General features: G+C 52.4%; 1 protein-coding gene across 1 annotated transcript in view; it reads right to left on the reverse strand.

The window, feature by feature from the left end:
• LOC140430249 (uncharacterized) overlaps positions 1 to 17,120 on the reverse strand; it is a 71,589-nt gene extending 54,469 nt beyond the window's left edge. The window contains exons 1-2 of the mRNA XM_072517676.1: positions 17,034 to 17,120; positions 12,679 to 12,970 (exon numbers count right to left, since the gene is read on the reverse strand). Of these exons, the coding sequence (XP_072373777.1) occupies positions 12,679 to 12,970; positions 17,034 to 17,120 (379 nt within the window). The remainder of the gene's footprint in view (positions 1 to 12,678; positions 12,971 to 17,033) is intronic.
• Positions 17,121 to 21,167: the final 4,047 nt, after the last annotated feature.

A 21,167-nucleotide genomic window follows, 5' to 3' on the forward strand; every position in this document is an offset into this window, starting at 1 on the left:
GCCCCCTCCTGCGACGGCAAATCTGTGCTCCTGACCTCTATACTCTCATTCTCCCTTACCCTAAAACTACAATCCAGGTTCCCATGCCCCTGCTGCATTAGTTTAAACCCCCCCAAAGAGCACTAACAAATCTCCCCCCCAGGATATTTGTGCCCCTCAGGTTCAGATGTAGACCATCCTGTCTGTAGAGGTCCCACCTTCCCCAGAAAGAGCCCCAGTTATCCAGAAATCTGAATCCCTCCCGCCTGCACCATCCCTGTAGCCACGTGTTTAAATGCTCTCTCTCCCTATTCCTCATCTCACTATCACGTGGCACGGGCAACAACCCAGAGATAACAACTCTGTTTGTTCTAGTTCTGAGCTTCCATCCTAGCTCCCTGAAAGCCTGCCTGACATCCTTGTCCCCTTTCCTACCTATGTCGTTAGTGCCAATGTGGACCACGACTTGGGGCTGCTCCCCCTCCCCCCTAAGGACCCGGAAAACACGATCCGAGACATCACGTACCCTTGCACCTGGGAGGCAACATACCAAACGTGAGTCTCTCACGCTCCCACAAAATCTCCTATCTGTGCCCCTGACTATAGAGTCCTCAATTACTAATGCTCTGCTCCTCTCCCCCCTTCCCTTCTGAGCAACAGGGACAGACTCCGTGCCAGAGGCCTGTACCCCATGGCTTACCCCTGGTAAGTCGTCCCCCCCACAAGTATCCAAAGCGGTATACTTGTTTCTCAGGGGAACGACCGCAGGGGATCCCTGCACTGACTGCTTTTTCCCAGTCCCTCTTACAGTTACCCACCTATCTCCAATCTTTGGTTTAACTAATTCCCTGAAGCTGCTATCTATGACCCCTTCTGCCTCCCGAATGATCCGAAGTTCTTCCAACTCCAGCTCCAGTTCCCTAACTCGGTCTTGGAGGAGCTGGAGATGGCAGCACTTCCTGCAGGTAAAATCAGCAGGGACACTAACTGCATCCCTCACCTCAAACATCCTTCAGGAACTCCATGATACACTTTGGGGTCCTCACACTCTCTCCCTTAACTCGCTCACACTCACTGTCTCCCTCGACTCCCTCAAACTCACTCTCTCTCCCTCAACTCCATTACACTCACTCTCTCCCTCAACTCCTTCACACTCTCACCCCCTCAACTGCTTCAGCTCACTGTTTCTCCCTCAACTCCCTCACACTCTCTCTCCCTCAACTTTCTCACAATCTCTCTCCCTCAACTCACTGCCTCTCCCTCAATTTCCTCACACTCACTGTTTCTCCCTCAACTCCCTCACACACTCTCCCCCTCAAGTCCCTCACACTCACCCTCTCCCTCAACTTCCTCACAATCTCTCTCCCTCAACTCACTGCCACTCACTCAATTTCCTCACACTCACTGTTTCTCCCTCAACTTCCTCACACACACTCCCCCTCAACTCCCTCACACTCACCCTCTCCCTCAACTTCCTCACAATCTCTCTCCCTCAACTCACTGCCACTCCCTCAATTTCCTCACACTCACTGTCTCTCCCTCAACTCCCTCACACTCTCCCCCTCAACTCCCTCACACTCTCCCCCTCAACTCCCTCATACTCACTGTCTCTCCCTCAACTCCCTCACACACTCTCTCCCTCAACTTCCTCACAATCTCTCTCCCTCAACTCACTGCCTCTCCCTCAACTCCCTCACACTCATTGTCTGTCCCTCAGCTCCCTCACACTCTCTCCCCCTCATCTCCCTCACACTCACTGCCTCTCCCTCAACTCACTCACACTTACTCACTCTCCCTCAGCTCCCTCACACTTATTGGCCGGGATTCTCCAAAATCCCAGCCAAGCGTTGACGCCGGCATCAACGAGCCTCCAGGCCCAGTCATTTTCCCCGTCCTTGGCGGGCTAGAACGGCGCCGCAGTGCTGTGTGCTGCTCCGGTGCCGAAAGCCAGCCGCCGGGGCGGGTCCGCGGGCAACATGGCAGAGCCCTACAGGGGCCCGGCGCGGAGGAACATAGGTCCCCTTGAAATTAGCGCGCCCGCCGATCGGTTGCCCCCGATCGCGGGCCTGGCCACCGTGGAGAGCACCACCCCCCCCCCCCCCCCGGAGTTGTTTCCTCCGCCCCCCCCATTAGGACAGCCCCTGCAGCCAAAACGGCGAGGTCCCGCCGGGTAGGACCATACTCGAATGACGCCGGCGGGACTCGGCAGGCACTCGGCCCGTCAAGTGCGTAGAATCACTGCGGGGGCCGCTTTCAATGGCGGCCTGGCGTCGGAGCGGCGTTGCGGGATTCACTCGGAGAATCCCGGCCACTATCTCTCCCTCAACTCCCTCACACTCACTGTCTCTCCCTCAACTTCCACACACTCACTGCCCCTCCCTCAACTCCCTCACACTCACTGCCCCTCCCTCAACTCCCTCACACTCTCTCTCCTGATGTGTTGGGTGTTCTGGATCACAAACCGGTCACCAACACTGGAAGTGGTGCAACTCTATTTTATTATAAGGTTAACTATATTAACTTGCTTGAACTGTGGGTAAATGCAATACCAGCTTTAACTGTTGACCCTTGCCTCGTCCTAACCAGGTGATGCACTCAGCACATGGTGAATGTCTGTGTTGCAGGCTGTGAGCTCTGTGCTCCGAGCTGGCTGCTACTCGAGTGAGCGGGAACTCTCCTGTCCCCTGTCTTTATAGTGCGTGTGCTCTCACTGGTGATTGGCTGCGGTGTTGTGTATGCTGATTGGTCCCACTGCATGTCCAGCAGTGTGTGTCTGCACCATGACATACTGGTGTATATTATGACATCTCCCTCAACTCCCTCACACTCACTGTCTCTCCCTCAACTCCCTCACACTCACTGCCCCTCCCTCAACTCCCTCACACTCTCTCTACCACAACTCCCTCACACTCACTGACTCACCCTCAACTCCCTCACACTCAATGCCTCTCCCACAACTCCCTCACACTCTCTCCTTCAACTTCCTCACACTAATTGCATCTGCCTCACACTCACTGTCTCTCCCTCAACTCCCTCACACTCAATGCCTCTCCCTCAACTCCCTCACACTCTCTCCTTCAACTTCCTCACACTAATTGCATCTGCCTCACACTCACTGTCTTTCCCTCAACTCACTCACATTCAGTTTCTCCCTCACACTCACTGTCCCTACCTCACACTAACCGTCTCTCCCGCAACTCCCTCACTCACTGTCCCTCCCTCAACTCCCTCACACTCACTGTCTCTCCCTCAACTTCCTCACACTCACTGTCCCTCCCTCAACTCCCTCACACTCACTGTCTCTCCCTCAACTCCCTCACACTCATTGTTTCTCACTCACAATCAAGTCTCTCCTCAACTCTCTCTCACGGGTCACTGTCTGTGTGGAGTTTGGGCTTTCACCCTGTGTGTGTGTGGGTTTCCTCCGGGTGCTCCGGTTTCCTCCCACAGTCCAAAGATGTGCAGGTTAGGTGGATGGGCCATGATAAATTGTCCCTCAAGTGTCCAAAAGGGGTTATGATGTGGCGATGTCGGCGTTGGACTGGGGCGATTACAGTAAGAAGTCTTACAACACCAGGTTAAAGTCCAACAGGTTTGTTTCAAATCACTAACTTTTGGAGCACTGCTCCTTCCTCAGGTTAGGCGGGGTTACTAGGTTACGGGGATAGGGTGGAGGTGTGGGCTTAAGCCGGGTGCTCTTTCCAAGGGCCGGTGCAGACTGGGTGGGTCGAATGGCCTCCTTCAGCACTGTAAATTCTACTGACTCACTGACTCTCCCTCAACTTCCTCAACTTCCTCACACTTTCCCTTTCAATTTCCTCACACTCACTGCCTCTCCCAGAATCCCCTCACACTTTCTCTCCCTCATCTCCCTCACACTCACTGTTTCTCTCTCACACTCTGTGTCTTTCCCTCACACTCACTATCTCTCCTTCAACCCCCTCACATTTACTGTCTCTCCCTCACACTCACTGTTACTCCCACACACTCACTGGGTGGGATTCTCTCAGCCCAGGGCTGGAGAATCGCCGTGACCGGGGCGAATCGCGCCACACCGCCCCGCGCCAGGACGTGATTCACCACAGAGCGGAGAATCGGCACCATTGGCGAAAGCGTGGTCGGCGCGGCGCCAGTCAGGGGCCGCCGCCGATTCTCGGCACGGAATAAAATCCAAGTCCCGCCGGCGCTTTTCTAACCTGCTCCTAGCCGGCGGGACCTCGACGTGGAAGGTTCCGGAGGCGGCCTGTGGTGGGGGAGGGGGTGGTCCGACCTGGGGGAGTGGGCCTCCATTGTGGCCTGGCGGGCTGGCCTCTCGGGCTGGGGGCCTCCTTTCTTCCGCGCCGGCCTCTGTAGCCGGCCTCGGCGCGGAGAAGGGAGCCATTGTGCATGTGCGGACCCCACGGCACCCAGTTGATGTCGGGATCAGCAGCTGGAGTGGCGAGGGTCGCTCCAGTGCCGTGCTGGCCCCGTGTCGGGGCCAGAGTTGCTGATCCTGAGGCCATGTTGACGTCGTCGGGAAACGCTCAGCCTCAGGATCAGAGAATCCCGCTCACTGACTCTCCCTCAGCTCCCTCTCCTTCAACTCCTTGACACTTATTGACTATCCCTCAACTCTCTTACACTCACTGTTTGTCCCTCACACTCACGTGGCTGGGATTCTCCGAGCCTGCGCCGGGTCGGAGAATCGCTGGCGGGGGGGGCGGGGGGGCACTCGAGAATTCCGCCACGACGGTCCGACGCCGGGCGGCCGATTCTCCGGTCGGCCACTGAAATAGGTCCCCGCGGCGATTCTCCGTGGGCAACAGGCTGAACTCCCGTTGAGTTCAGCCGAGTCCCGCCGGCGTTGTTCGAACCTGGTACCACCCAGCGGGAGCCCGGACCCACGCCCGGTGTGGACGTCCTGGTGGGGGGGCGGGGGAATCTGACTCCGGTGGTGGGGCCTCCACAGGGTCCAGGCCCGGGATTGGGGGATTCCAATCGGCGGGCGGCCGCGATCTGGAGGGGACCAACCTCCTTCCGCGCGGGTCTGCTGTTCGGTTGCTGACATGTTGCTCCGCGCCAGCGTGGTGGTAGCCGTCGCGCGAATGCGTGGACGTGGGCCGGCCGTGCAGGGCCAGCTTTCGGCGCCGGTGCAGCGCACAGCACTCTGGCGCTATTCTAGCCCCCCAAGAACAGGAGAATTGCTGGACCTGGATGCCCGTTGACACCGGCATCGTTGACACTTGGCCGCGATATCGGAGAATCCCGGCCGCAGTCTTTCTCTCACACTCTCTGTCTCTCCTTACCTCCCTCACATTTACTGCCTCCCCCTCACACTCACTGTCTCTCATCAACTCCCCCACACTCACTGTCTCTCCCTCAACCCCCTCACACTCTCTCTCCCTCAATCCCTCACACTCTCTCTCCCTCAACTCCCTCACACTCACTGTCAGTCCCTCAGCTCCCTCATACTCTCTCTCCATCAATCCCTCACATTCTCCCTCAACTCCCTCACACTCACTCGCTGCCCCAACTCCCTCACAGTTACTCTCTCCCTCAACTCCCTCAAACTTTCTCTCCCTCCACTCCCTCACACTCATTCTCTCTCCCTCCACTCCCTCACATTCACTCTCTCTCCCTCAACTCCCTCAAACTCTCTCCCCTCCACTCCCTCACACTCTTTCTCTCTCCCTCAACTCCCTCACTCACTGTCTCTCCCTCACATTCACTGTCTCTCCCTCATCTCCCTCACACTCACTTCCTCATTCTCAACTACCTCACACTCATCTCCCTCAACTCCCTCACACTCACTGTCTCTCCCTCAACCCCCTCACACTCTCTCTCCCTCAACTCCCTGACACTCTCTCCCTCAATCCCTCACACTTTCTCTCCCTCAACTACCTCACACTCCCTGTCTGTCCCTCAGCTCCCTCACACTCTCTCCCTGAAGCCTTCATGCTCTCTCTCCCTCAACTCCCTCACTCACTCGCTCCCCCAACTCCCTCACACTCACTGTCTCCCCTCTACTCCCTCACTAACTGCATCTCCCTCAACTCCCTCACACTCAGGCAACCCTCAACTCCCTCACACTCACTGCCTCGATCTTCAGTTGCCTCACACTCATTCTCAATTCCCTCACACTCACTGTTTCTCCCTCACACTGACTGTCTCTCTCTCTCCACTCCCTTACACTCACTGTCTCTCCTTCAACTTCCTCGCACTCTCTCCACCCTCGACTCGGTCACACTCACTGCTGCACACTACCTCACACTCACTGCCTCTCCCTCGACTCCTGCATTCTCTCTCCTGCAACTCCTTCACACTCACTACCGATCCCTCACTTCCCTCGCATTCCCTCTCCCTCAACTCCCTGACACTTATTGGCTCTCCCTCTACTCCCTCACATTCATTATCTCTCCCTCAACTCTCTCACACTCACTGTCTCTCCCTCACACTCACTGTCTCTCCCTCACACTCACTGTCTCTCCCTCACACTCACTGTCTCTCCCTCACACTCACTGTCTCTCCCTCACACTCACTGTCTCTCCCTCAACTCCCTCACACTCACTGTCTCTCCCTCACACTCACTGTCTCGCCCTCAACTCCCTCACACTCACTGTCTCTCCCTCACACTCACTGTCTCTCCCTCAACTCCCTCACACTCACTGTCTCTCCCTCAACTCCCTCACACTCACTGTCTCTCCCTCAACTCCCTCACTCACTGTCTCTCCCTCACACTCACTGTCTCTCCCTCAACTCCCTCACACTCACTGTCTCTCCCTCAACTCCCTCACTCACTGTCTCTCCCTCACACTCAGTCTCTCCCTCAACTCCCTCACACTCACTGTCTCTCCCTCAACTCCCTCACACTCACTGTCTCTCCCTCACACTCACTGTCTCTCCCTCACACTCACTGCCTCTCCCTCACACTTACTGTCTCTCCCTCACACTCACTGTCTCTCCCTCAACTCCCTCACACTCATTGTCTCTCCCTCACACTCACTGTCTCTCCCTCAACTCCCTCACACTCACTGTCTCTCCCTCACACTCACTGTCTCTCCCTCACACACACTGCCTCTCCCTCACACTCACTGTCTCTCCCTCAATTCCCTCACACTCAGTCTCTCCCTCACACTCACTGTCTCTCCCTAAACTCCCTCACACTCACTGTCCCTCCCTCACACTCACTGTCTCTCCCTCAACTCCCTCACACTCAATGCCTCTCCCTCAACTCCCTCACACTCTCTCCTTCAACTCCCTCACACTAATTGCATCTGCCTCACACTCACTGTCTTTCCCTCAACTCACTCACATTCAGTTTCTCCCTCACACTCACTGTCCCTACCTCACACTAACCGTCTCTCCCGCAACTCCCTCACTCACTGTCCCTCCCTCAACTCCCTCACACTCACTGTCTCTCCCTCAACTTCCTCACACTCACTGTCCCTCCCTCAACTCCCTCACACTTACTGTCTCTCCCTCAACTCCCTCACACTCATTGTTTCTCCCTCACAATCAAGTCTCTCCTCAACTCTCTCTCACGGGTCACTGTCTGTGTGGAGTTTGGGCTTTCACCCCGTGTGTGCGTGGGTTTCCTCCGGGTGCTCCGGTTTCCTCCCACAGTCCAAAGATGTGCAGGTTAGGTGGATGGGCCATGATAAATTGTCCCTCAAGTGTCCAAAAGGGGTTATGATGTGGCGATGTCGGCGTTGGACTGGGGCGATTACAGTAAGAAGTCTTACAACACCAGGTTAAAGTCCAACAGGTTTGTTTCAAATCACTAACTTTTGGAGCACTGCTCCTTCCTCAGGTTAGGCGGGGTTACTAGGTTACGGGGATAGGGTGGAGGTGTGGGCTTAAGCCGGGTGCTCTTTCCAAGGGCCGGTGCAGACTGGGTGGGTCGAATGGCCTCCTTCAGCACTGTAAATTCTACTGACTCACTGACTCTCCCTCAACTTCCTCAACTTCCTCACACTTTCCCTTTCAATTTCCTCACACTCACTGCCTCTCCCAGAATCCCCTCACACTTTCTCTCCCTCATCTCCCTCACACTCACTGTTTCTCCCTCACACTCACTGTCTCTCCCTCACACTCACTGTCTCGCCCTCAACTCCCTCACACTCACTGTCTCTCCCTCACACTCACTGTCTCTCCCTCAACTCCCTCACACTCACTGTCTCTCCCTCAACTCCCTCACTCACTGTCTCTCCCTCACACTCAGTCTCTCCCTCAACTCCCTCACACTCACTGTCTCTCCCTCAACTCCCTCACACTCACTGTCTCTCCCTCACACTCACTGTCTCTCCCTCACACTCACTGCCTCTCCCTCACACTTACTGTCTCTCCCTCACACTCACTGTCTCTCCCTCAACTCCCTCACACTCATTGTCTCTCCCTCACACTCACTGTCTCTCCCTCAACTCCCTCACACTCACTGTCTCTCCCTCACACTCACTGTCTCTCCCTCACACACACTGCCTCTCCCTCACACTCACTGTCTCTCCCTCAATTCCCTCACACTCAGTCTCTCCCTCACACTCACTGTCTCTCCCTAAACTCCCTCACACTCACTGTCTCTCCCTAAACTCCCTCACACTCACTGTCCCTCCCTCACACTCACTGTCTCTCCCTCAACTCCCTCACACTCAGTCTCTCCCTCACACTCACTGTCTCTCCCTCAACTCCCTTACACTCACTGTCCCTCCCTCACACTCACTGTCTCTCCCTCAACTCTCTCACACTCACTGTCCCTCCCTCACACTCACTGTCTCTCCCTCAACTCCCTCACACTCACTGTCTCTCCCTCAACTCCCTCACACTCACTGTCTCTCCCTCACTCTCACTGTCTCTCCCTCAACTCCCTCACACTCACTGTCTCTCCCTCACACTCACTGTCTCTCCCTCAACTCCCTCACACTCACTGTCCCTCCCTCACACTCACTGTCTCTCCCTCAACTCCCTCACACTCACTGTCCCTCCCTCACACTCGCTGTCTCTCCCTCAACTCCCTCACACTCACTGTCTCTCCCTCACTCTCACTGTCTCTCCCTCAACTCCCTCACACTCACTGTCTCTCCCTCACACTCACTGTCTCTCCCTTACACTCACTGTCTCTCCCTAAACTCCCTCACACTCACTGTCCCTCCCTCACACTCACTGTCTCTCCCTCAACTCCCTCACACTCACTGTCCCTCCCTCACACTCACTGTCTCTCCCTCAACTCCCTCACACTCACTGTCTCTCCCTCACTCTCACTGTCTCTCCCTCAACTCCCTCACACTCACTGTCTCTCCCTCACTCTCACTGTCTCTCCCTCAACTCCCTCACACTCACTGTCTCTCCCTCACACTCACTGTCTCTCCCTTACACTCACTGTCTCTCCATAAACTCCCTCACACTCACTGTCTCTCCCTCACACTCACTGTCTCTCCCTCAACTCCCTCACACTCACTGTCTCTCCCTCAACTCCCTCACACTCACTGTCTCTCCCTCAACTCCCTCACACTCACTGTCTCTCCCTCAACTCCCTCACTCACTGTCTCTCCCTCACACTCAGTCTCTCCCTCAACTCCCTCACACTCACTGTCTCTCCCTCAACTCCCTCACACTCACTGTCTCTCCCTCACACTCACTGCCTCTCCCTCACACTCACTGCCTCTCCCTCACACTTACTGTCTCTCCCTCACACTTACTGTCTCTCCCTCACACTCACTGTCTCTCCCTCAACTCCCTCACACTCATTGTCTCTCCCTCACACTCACTGTCTCTCCCTCAACTCCCTCACACTCACTGTCTCTCCCTCACACTCACTGTCTCTCCCTCACACACACTGCCTCTCCCTCACACTCACTGTCTCTCCCTCAATTCCCTCACACTCAGTCTCTCCCTCACACTCACTGTCTCTCCCTAAACTCCCTCACACTCACTGTCTCTCCCTCAACTCCCTCACACTCAATGCCTCTCCCACAACTCCCTCACACTCTCTCCTTCAACTTCCTCACACTAATTGCATCTGCCTCACACTCACTGTCTCTCCCTCAACTCCCTCACACTCAATGCCTCTCCCTCAACTCCCTCACACTCTCTCCTTCAACTTCCTCACACTAATTGCATCTGCCTCACACTCACTGTCTTTCCCTCAACTCACTCACATTCAGTTTCTCCCTCACACTCACTGTCCCTACCTCACACTAACCGTCTCTCCCGCAACTCCCTCACTCACTGTCCCTCCCTCAACTCCCTCACACTCACTGTCTCTCCCTCAACTCCCTCACACTCACTGTCTCTCCCTCAACTCCCTCACACTCATTGTTTCTCCCTCACAATCAAGTCTCTCCTCAACTCTCTCTCACGGGTCACTGTCTGTGTGGAGTTTGGGCTTTCACCCCGTGTGTGCGTGGGTTTCCTCCGGGTGCTCCGGTTTCCTCCCACAGTCCAAAGATGTGCAGGTTAGGTGGATGGGCCATGATAAATTGTCCCTCAAGTGTCCAAAAGGGGTTATGATGTGGCGATGTCGGCGTTGGACTGGGGCGATTACAGTAAGAAGTCTTACAACACCAGGTTAAAGTCCAACAGGTTTGTTTCAAATCACTAACTTTTGGAGCACTGCTCCTTCCTCAGGTTAGGCGGGGTTACTAGGTTACGGGGATAGGGTGGAGGTGTGGGCTTAAGCCGGGTGCTCTTTCCAAGGGCCGGTGCAGACTGGGTGGGTCGAATGGCCTCCTTCAGCACTGTAAATTCTACTGACTCACTGACTCTCCCTCAACTTCCTCAACTTCCTCACACTTTCCCTTTCAATTTCCTCACACTCACTGCCTCTCCCAGAATCCCCTCACACTTTCTCTCCCTCATCTCCCTCACACTCACTGTTTCTCCCTCACACTCACTGTCTCTCCCTCACACTCACTGTCTCGCCCTCAACTCCCTCACACTCACTGTCTCTCCCTCACACTCACTGTCTCTCCCTCAACTCCCTCACACTCACTGTCTCTCCCTCAACTCCCTCACTCACTGTCTCTCCCTCACACTCAGTCTCTCCCTCAACTCCCTCACACTCACTGTCTCTCCCTCAACTCCCTCACACTCACTGTCTCTCCCTCACACTCACTGTCTCTCCCTCACACTCACTGCCTCTCCCTCACACTTACTGTCTCTCCCTCACACTCACTGTCTCTCCCTCAACTCCCTCACACTCATTGTCTCTCCCTCACACTCACTGTCTCTCCCTCAACTCCCTCACACTCACTGTCTCTCCCTCACACTCACTGTCTCTCCCTCACACACACTGCCTCTCCCTCACACTCACTGTCTCTCCCTCAATTCCCTCACACTCAGTCTCTCCCTCACACTCACTGTCTCTCCCTAAACTCCCTCACACTCACTGTCTCTCCCTAAACTCCCTCACACTCACTGTCCCTCCCTCACACTCACTGTCTCTCCCTCAACTCCCTCACACTCAGTCTCTCCCTCACACTCACTGTCTCTCCCTCAACTCCCTTACACTCACTGTCCCTCCCTCACACTCACTGTCTCTCCCTCAACTCTCTCACACTCACTGTCCCTCCCTCACACTCACTGTCTCTCCCTCAACTCCCTCACACTCACTGTCTCTCCCTCAACTCCCTCACACTCACTGTCTCTCCCTCACTCTCACTGTCTCTCCCTCAACTCCCTCACACTCACTGTCTCTCCCTCACACTCACTGTCTCTCCCTCAACTCCCTCACACTCACTGTCCCTCCCTCACACTCACTGTCTCTCCCTCAACTCCCTCACACTCACTGTCCCTCCCTCACACTCGCTGTCTCTCCCTCAACTCCCTCACACTCACTGTCTCTCCCTCACTCTCACTGTCTCTCCCTCAACTCCCTCACACTCACTGTCTCTCCCTCACACTCACTGTCTCTCCCTTACACTCCTGTCTCTCCCTAAACTCCCTCACACTCACTGTCCCTCCCTCACACTCACTGTCTCTCCCTCAACTCCCTCACACTCACTGTCCCTCCCTCACACTCACTGTCTCTCCCTCAACTCCCTCACACTCACTGTCTCTCCCTCACTCTCACTGTCTCTCCCTCAACTCCCTCACACTCACTGTCTCTCCCTCACTCTCACTGTCTCTCCCTCAACTCCCTCACACTCACTGTCTCTCCCTCACACTCACTGTCTCTCCCTTACACTCACTGTCTCTACCTAAACTCCCTCACACTCACTGTCCCTCCCTCACACTCACTGTCTCTCCCTCAACTCCCTCACACTCACTGTCCCTCCCTCACACTCACTGTCTCTCCCTCAACTCCCTCACACTCACTGTCTCTCCCTCACTCTCACTGTCTCTCCCTAAACTCCCTCACACTCACTATCTCTCCCTCACACTCACTGTCTCTCCCTCACTCTCACTGTCTCTCCCTCAACTCCCTCACACTCACTGCCTCTCCCTCACACTCACTGCCTCTCCTTAACAGCTCTCACTCTCCCGATTCCCCACACAACCTTTCCCTTACTCAACCTCTGCCACTCCCTCCCTCTCTGACCTTCTCTTCATTCCCTCTCCTCACACCTTCCCCGCAACTCCCTTACCCTCACCATCTCTCTCTGTCTCATTCACTCCCTCTTTCTCAATCACCTTCTCTCATTCCCTCCCTCTTTCTCCTTCCTCTCGCTCCCATTCCCTACTCCCACTCTCTCATTCCTTCCCTCCCGCACTGTGTCCCTCGCTCACCTCTCCACAGTGACAGCAGAATCAAGGCTCTCCACACATTCCCGTAAACCGGATCCATCAGATGATTGCTGCAGATTGGAAGATGCAATGAGCTGGGGAAGAAGATTGAGCCCCTGAGAAAACCGTCAGAGTCCAGTGAAGAACCTGCAATCTGATCAGTGCAAAGATCAATGCCTGCAGGGGTGTGGACGAAACTTGCAAAACTCTTCTCGCCCTGGACACTTCCTGAGAACTGGTCTGAGCTGATAATGTTCACAAGACCAAAATAAAACCCACAGCCAAAAAACTTCCTCTAAATGACCACATCAAATCCACCCTTAGTGAGAAACAGCGTTAAAACAGCAACAGAGGCAGAGAGAGGGAAGGACAGGGAGAGAGGGAAAGAGACATGAGCAAGAGACTGAGAAACAGACAGAGAGACAGAACAGAGACAGAGAAAGTAAAACAGCAGGAAACAGATACATATAGAGAGAGAGCAACAGACAGAGAGAGCCAGGCAAATATGAGAGAGACTGAGAAAGAGAGAGTCAAAGAGAAAAATAGATGGGGGAGAGAGAGGAAGGGAGACAGAGCAAGAGAGAGACAGGGGAAGAAAGAGAGGGGGAGAGAGAGAAGGGAGCTGCTGCTGACTGTCTGTCCCAGTGTCCTCCTCTCTCCCCCTCCTCAAGGTGCTGCTGACTGTCTGTCCCAGGGTCCCCCCTTGCTCCCTCCTCAAGGTGCTGCTGACTGCCTGTCCCAGGGTCCCCCCTTGCCCCCTCCTCAACGTGCTGTTGACTGTCTGTCCCAGGGTCTTCCTCTCTCCCCGACCTCAAGGTGCTGCTGACTGTCTGTCCCAGGGTCCTCCTCTCTCCCCCTCCTCAAGGTGCTGCTGACTGTCTGTCCCAGGATCCTCCCTTGCCCCCTCCTCAAGGTATGCTGACTGTCATTCAAGGGTCCCCCCTTGCCCCCTCCTCAAGGTGCAGCTGACTGTCTTGACGCACGACCAATTGCACAAAGACTTGAGTTGGGTACAACTGAGGCTTTATTGCTCCAAGATGTGTGACCTCCCACAGCAGCTGGCGAAATGGCTGCAGCATGGAGGACACACATATTTATACTCCACCTATTGGGCGGAGCCAGCAGGCAGGGACTACTAACAAACCTGTAATACAGGTCCTACCATACATCACCTAATTGAGGTGCAACAGTGGTTTACCACATTCACCCCCTGTTAAAATTGAGTCCGGCGGGGGTGGTGGTGAACTATGTACAACAAATAGTTTTCTTTTTACATTTACATTTACAATCCTTGACAGAGGGAGAAAAAAAATGTCTTTTGAAGTTAAGTGGACCAGTCAGAGGTTTAACCGGTCCGGGGCCTTGATGTGCCGCTGGGCGCGACGTAGTGGTGCGGCAATGCCGATGCTGGTCTGATGTCTGGTGCCTCCGGGAGTGTGCCGGAATCCTCTTCATCCTCAGGCGTGAGCAGGGGGAGGACGGATGGTCCCGGGAGGGTTGCTGCTGGGAGCGCCGGGGGAGGGGAGGGTGGTGCCAGACCGGGGGGTGTGTGTGTGTGGAACCTGCTGGTGCCAGGTCCCAGAGGGAGACAGTATCCTGGCGGCCGTCGGGGTACGCCACGTAGGCGTAATGGGGGTTTGCATGGAGCAATTGCACCCTTTCCACCAATGGGTCCGCCTTGTGGAGTCGGACATGGCTACGGAGCAGGAAGGGTCCTGGAGCTGCGAGCCAAGTCGGGAGCGACACCCTGGATGTGGACTTCCTGAGGAAGGCAAAAAGACGTTCATGGGGTGTGTTGTTAGTGGCGGTGCACAGTAGTGACCGAATGGAGTGTAGTGCATCAGGGAGGACCTCCTGCCTGCGGGAGGCCGGGAAAGCTCCTGGACCCTAGGGCCAATTGGACGGCCCTCCATACCGTCCCGTTCTCCCTCTCTACCTGTCCGTTTCCCCGGGGGTTATAGCTGGTCGTTCTGCTGGAGGCGATACCCCTGCTGAGCAGGAACTGATGCAGCTCATCACTCATAAAGGAGGATCCCCTGTCACTGTGGATGTAGGCAGAGAAACCGAACAGAGCGAAGATTGTGTTGAGGGCTTTGATGATGGTGGCATGGGATGGCGAAGGGGAATCTGGAGTACTCATCGACCGCACTGAGAAAATACGTGTTACGGTCGGTGGAGGGGAGTGGCCCTTTGAAATCCATGCTGAGGCGTTCAAAGGGGCGGGAGGCCTTCACCAGGTGCGCACGGTCCAGCCGGTAGAAGTGCAGCTTGCACTCCGCACAGACCTGGCAGTCCCTGGTGACTGTCCGTACTTCCTCGACGGAGTAGGACAGATTGCAGACTTTTATGAAATGGTACAACCGTGTGACTCCTGGGTGACAAAGGCTGTCGTGCAGGGTCCGGAGTCGGTCTACTTGTGCGCTGGCACATGTACCTCTGGATAGGGCATCAGGGGGCTTGTTGAGCTTACCAGGGCCATACAAAATCTCGTAATTATAAGTGGAGAGCTCGATCCTCCACCTCAAGATTTTATCATTCTTGATCTTGCCCCGCTGTGTGTTATTGAACATGAAGGCTACCGACCGTTGGTCAGTGAGGAGACTGAATCTCCTGCCGGCCAGGTAATGCCTCCAATGCTGCACAGCTTCAACGATAGCTTGAGGCTCTTGCTCGACAGAGGAGTGCCGAATTTCTGAGGCATGAAGGGTGCGGGAGAAGAATGCCACGCCTGCCTGCCTGATTGAGGGTGGTGGCTAGGGCGAGGTCTGATGTATCGCTCTCTACTTGAAAAGGCAGCGTCTCGTCTACTGCGTGCATCCCGGCCTTGGAGATATCGGCTCTGATAAGGGCGAAGGCCTGTTTTGCCTCATAGGAACATAGAACATTCTCCCCAGGTGCTATATGCAGCCGCCTCTTGAATATGCTCAAAGTTTTAGCATCAACTGCTTCCTGTGGTAATGAATTCCACAGGCTCAGCACTTTTTGGGTGAAGAAATGTCTCCTTATCTCTGTCCGAAATGGTTCACACTGAATCCTCAGGCTGTGACCCCTGGTTCTGGACACACCCATCATTGGTAACATCTACCCTGCATCTACCCTGTCTAGTCCTGTTAGAATTGTATAAGCCTCTATGGGATCCCCCTCATTCTTCTGAGCTCCAGCGAGAACAACCCTAACCTAGTCAATCTCTCCTCATACGACAGTCCCGCCATCCCTGGAATCAGTCTGGTAAACCTTCGCTGCACTCCTTCAAGAGCAAGAACATCCTTCCTCAGAGAAGGAGACCAAAACTGTACACAATACTCCAGGTGTGGCCTCACCAAGGCCCTGTACAATTGCAGCAACACATCCCTGCTTCTATACTCGAAACCTCTCGCAATGAAGGCCAACATACCATTAGCCTTCTTTACCACCTGCTGCACCTGCATGCTTACCTTCAGCGAATGGTGCACAAGGACACCCAGGTCCTGCTGCACACTCCCCTCCCCCAATTTACAGCCATTCAGGTAGTAATCTGCCTTCCTGTTTTTGCTTCCAAAGTAAATAACCTCACACTTATCCGAATTATACTGCATCTGCCATTGGTTTGCCCACTTGCCCAACCTGTCCAGATCATGCTGTAAGACCCCTGCATCCTCGTCACAATTCACCCTCCCACCTAATTTGGTATCATCTGCAAACTTTGAGATGTTACATTTTGTTTCCTCAACCAAATCATTAATATATGTTGTGAATAGCTGGGGTCCCAGGACCGATCCTTGTGGTACCCCACCAGTTACTGCCTGCCAATTTGAAAAAGACCCGTTAATTCCTAATCTTTGTTCCCTCTCTACCAACCAGTTTTCTATCTACCTCAAAACACTTCCCCAATCGTGTGCGCTTTAGTTTTGCACAATAATCTCTTCTGTGGGACTTTGTCAAATGCAGCACGGTAGCACAATGGTTAGCACAGTTGCTTCACAGCTCCAGAATCCCAGGTTTGATTACTGGCTTGGGTCACTGTCTGTGCGGAGTCTGCATGTTCTCCCCGTGTCTGCGTGGGTTTCCTCCGGGTGCTCCGGTTTCCTCCCACAGTCCAAAGATGTGCGGGTTAGGTGGATTGGCCATGATAAATTGCCCTTAGTATCTAAAATAGGTTAGGTGGGGTTACAGGGATAGGGTGGAGTTGTGGGGATATGGTGGAGGTGTGGGCTTGGGTAGGGTGTTCTTTCCAAGGGCCGATGCAGACTCAATGGGCCGAATGGCCTCCTTCTGCACTGTAAATTCTATAATTCTATGATCACAGTATAGGATCTTGGACCTGTTTTCTGCAATACCTCAGCACATTGTGACCAGCCATCAGGATGCTCCACTCTCACCATGTCATTTGGTTTCAAAGGTTTCAGACTCCTGGTAGACTTGTCATAATATTCCTTTTGCTTCTTCTTAGATTGCAACAGATCCATTTACTCATTGGTCAGCATGGGAAGGCAGAGTTGTCTGTACTTTTCGACTAATCAACAGCTCTGATGGCGACAAACCATAACTTAAAGGAGATGCTCGATAGCTGAGCAATGCTAAATATGGATCATTTTTACTGTACATAGCCTTCTTCAGCAACTGCTCAACTATCTGAACCCCTTTTTCTGCTTTGCCATTTGATTGCATTATAATGAATTTAATTTTTACAGGCCGAAAATCATATTGCTGTGCAAATTCCTGCCATTCTTTACTGTTAGAGCATGGTCCCTTATCACTCATTACTAACTCGGCTATTCCATGTCGAACAAACACTTTTGTGTGCATGATTACACAATTTGCTGATGAGCTAGATAATTGTGCTACCTCTGGATAATTTGAATAGTTGTCCACTGCGAGCAACTATTCTCTCCCATGAAGGTAGAACAAGTTTATCCCAACCTTTTGGCAAGGAACTGACACAATTTCACCTATTTCCATTGGTTCCTTTGCTTGTCGATATTGATATTGTTGACAAGTAGTACACTTTTCCACCATGTTCTGCATGTCTTTGTTTATTCCCGGTCAATATACAGTATCTCGCACTCTTCGCTTGCATTTCTTGATTCCAAGGTGACCCTCCTGAATCTTTTGCAGTATTTCCTTTGTGCAGAGACTGTGGAATAATAATTCTCTCTTGCTTCAGTAACAAGCCAATTTTCATACACTTAGTTCTGATCGTATGTGATGATATTTAGAACATGAACCTTTCGGCCATCCATTATTGAGATTGTGTATCACCATTTGTAATACTTCATACTTCTCTGTTTCTTCAACAATCAGTTTTGACTTCGCATCTGACACTGGTAGTGTTTCCGTGATCATATCTACATGAACCTGCACATCCTCTCCAGTGGAGCTGTCATCTTGTGCTGTTGTAGCTCTAGACAACGCATCCGTTACCATAATATGCTTGTCAGATGTAAAGGTTAATTCAACATCATATCTCTGAAGTTTCATCATCATCCATTGAATGCGTTGACATTCTTCTTGATTTTTGCAACCAGCAGTCTATGATCTGTCTCGACAATGAACGTAGGTAGACTATATATGTAGCTATGGAATTTCTCCACATCAGTCACTAGCCCTAAACACTCTTTCTATTTGTGCATAATGACATTCAGATTCTCTCATAGATCTTGAAGCATATGCTACTGGTTTCCAATCACCAACATTTTCCTGTTGCAGCAAAACTGCGCCTAAACCATCATAGAACATGGAACATACAGTGCAGAAGGAGGCCATTCAGCCCATCGAGTCTGCAACGACCCACTTAAGCCCTCACTTCCACCCTATCCCCATAACCCAATAACCCCTCCTAACCTTTTTCATCACTAAGGGCAATTTATCATGGCCAATCCACCTAACCTGCACGTCTTTGGACTGTGGGAGGAAACCGGAGCACCCGGAGGAAACCCACGCAGACAGGGGGAGAACGTGCAGGCTCCGCACAGACAGTGAGCCAGCGGGGACTCGAACCTGGGACCTGGCACTTGTGCCACCGTGCTGTCCTTCGATGCATCTGTTGAAATCTTGGTATTTTTTGTTGGGTCGAAGAATGTTAACACTGATGTGGTCATGAGGCCATTCTTTAGTCTTATCTATTCTTGTTCATGTTGGTCAGTCCAAATGAAGCTATTCATTTACTTTAGGACATCTCTAAGACATACTGGCTGGAATTCTCCATAGCTTGACACCGAAATCAGGGCAGGTGCCAGTTTGACGCCTGTTCATCTGTTCATCCAATGATAGTTTTCAACAAAGAAAAATCACAGAGTTGGGAGAAACAGAAGTTAGACTTAAAAGAACACAGTCCTCTGATGAAGGATTATAGTCTTGTTGTTTGAGCCTGTTGTTTGAGCGATGCTCCACCATCTCCAAATTAGCAACATTGGGATGCGCCGCGTGCAGTCGCAACGCTGTTGGTGCATCATCAGCCGCCCCACCCGCGATTCTCCACCTCCCATGGGCTGAGTTCCCAATGGTATGGGTGATGGGTGGTCCCAGTGGTCATGAGCCTGGTGTTCCGGCGTGACAACTGTGTTTTCCAGCACGTAACCGATGCGCGTTGTGGGGGGGTGTAGGCGTGCGCCAATGCACCCTGCGCATGCGGCCCAGGACCTGGCGATTCTCTGACCATTTTAAGTGCGATCCGCGGGTGTTTCGCACAGCGGCGGTGTTAGGCCGTCACCGGTACCGGAATCGGTGAGGATTTCACGCCAATTTTCCACGGACCCTCACTGAGCCTCAGAAACGGAGATTCCAATCCGTTGACTTTGCTGAGAGATTTGGTACGAATTTTCCAATGAAGTTGATTATGCCCAGTACTCTTAGTACTCCCTTTTTATCTGTAGGTCGAGGCATATTTATGATGGCTTGTATCTTCATGTCATCAGGCTATATTCCTTGACCAGATAATCCGTCTCCTGGGAACGATATTTTCTTTACACCAAACTGACATTTGGCCTTGTTGAGATGTAGCCCATTTCTTCTAACATTTTACAATACCCTAATTATCCTGTCATTGTGTTTCACTTGGGTCGAACCCCAAATTATGATGTCATCGACGTATACTCAAAAACCTTGAATGCCTTCAGCAATGTGTTCCATCGCTCTGTGGAATATTTCTGACGCTGTGATTATGCTAAACACCAAACGGAGTATTGAACGTACAATATTTGGTACTTCTTCATCTTGCTTGAGCTGCTAGAATCCTTGCAAAGCATCAAGTTTGCTGAAATATTTTGCATCAGACATCTCACTTATGATCTCTCTTTTAGGTATCGGATAGTGTTCCCTTTTTATATTTGCATTTCAATTTTTGGGAACTATGCATATTCGGAGGTCATTGTTTCTTTTTTTTACGTACACCATTGAATTGACCCAATCTGTCAGCTCTTCAATATTTTTTATCACGCCAAGATGTGTCATCCTGCCTAATTAGACGGTGCTGTAACTCTTCTCGGAGCATGTTTCACCAGTTGAGCATCCTTTTTTAATTGAATCTTGTAAGTGAAAGGTAAAACACCAAAACCCTGGAATATTTCTGGAAAAGCCTGCACAGTGGACTCCACTGATCCACTGTGAGTGCTCAGTGCACAGTCAGCGCTATACACTCTTCTCACCAGCTCCAGTGCTTCAGCACGGTAGCACAAGTGGATAGCACTGTGGCTTCACAGGTTCAATTCCCCGCTGGGTCACTGTCTGTGTGGAGTCTGCACATTTTCCCTGTGTCTGCGTGGGTTTTCTCTGGGTGCTCCAGTTTCCTCCCACAGTTCAAAGTCCTGCAGTTTTGGTGGACTGGCCATGCTAAATTGCCATTAGTGCCCAAAAACGTTAAGAGGGGTTATTGGTTACGGGGATAGGGTGGAAGTGAGGGCTTAAGTGAGTCGGTGCAGACTCGATGGGCTGAAAGGGCCTCCTTCTGCACTGTATGTTCTAAGTTCACACACTTCAACACCTAGCAACGACTCGCAATCTTCAGCTACTATGGAGAATTTAACTTTGTGAATTTTATCCTTTACATCCAGTTCACACATTCCCAATGTGTCAATTTTCTGACCATTATAGTCCTTCAAGAAGACTGGTTTGTTCAATATTCTGAGTTTTAATTTCATAGCCTTGACATTACTGATGCTTATGAAGTTTGCTTTTGTTCCTGTGTCTAACTTAATAGTTATGTGATCTATTTATTAACAAAGAAACTGCCCTTTGTCTCTGTTGAAATATTGTTTCCATCATTTTTTGTTTCTGTTTGCGACATTTTATTATTTTTGGCTGTGTTTGTCCTGTCTTCATCCGAGACTACATCAATAAACAAATGTGCCTTCCAAGTTAATATCAGCTCCCTACATTAACTTTCTGGGATGTGAAACATTGTTTCGCAAAACGAATTTTTCCTTTGCACTTTGTGCAAACGTTTCCATAAGCTGGACATTGCCTCAGTAGGTGCCTATTTCCGCATCTTTTACATATAATGGCTGCTTTTGTCAAAC

This window comes from Scyliorhinus torazame, chromosome 10, assembly GCF_047496885.1.
Source record: "Scyliorhinus torazame isolate Kashiwa2021f chromosome 10, sScyTor2.1, whole genome shotgun sequence".
Lineage (NCBI taxonomy): Eukaryota > Metazoa > Chordata > Chondrichthyes > Carcharhiniformes > Scyliorhinidae > Scyliorhinus > Scyliorhinus torazame.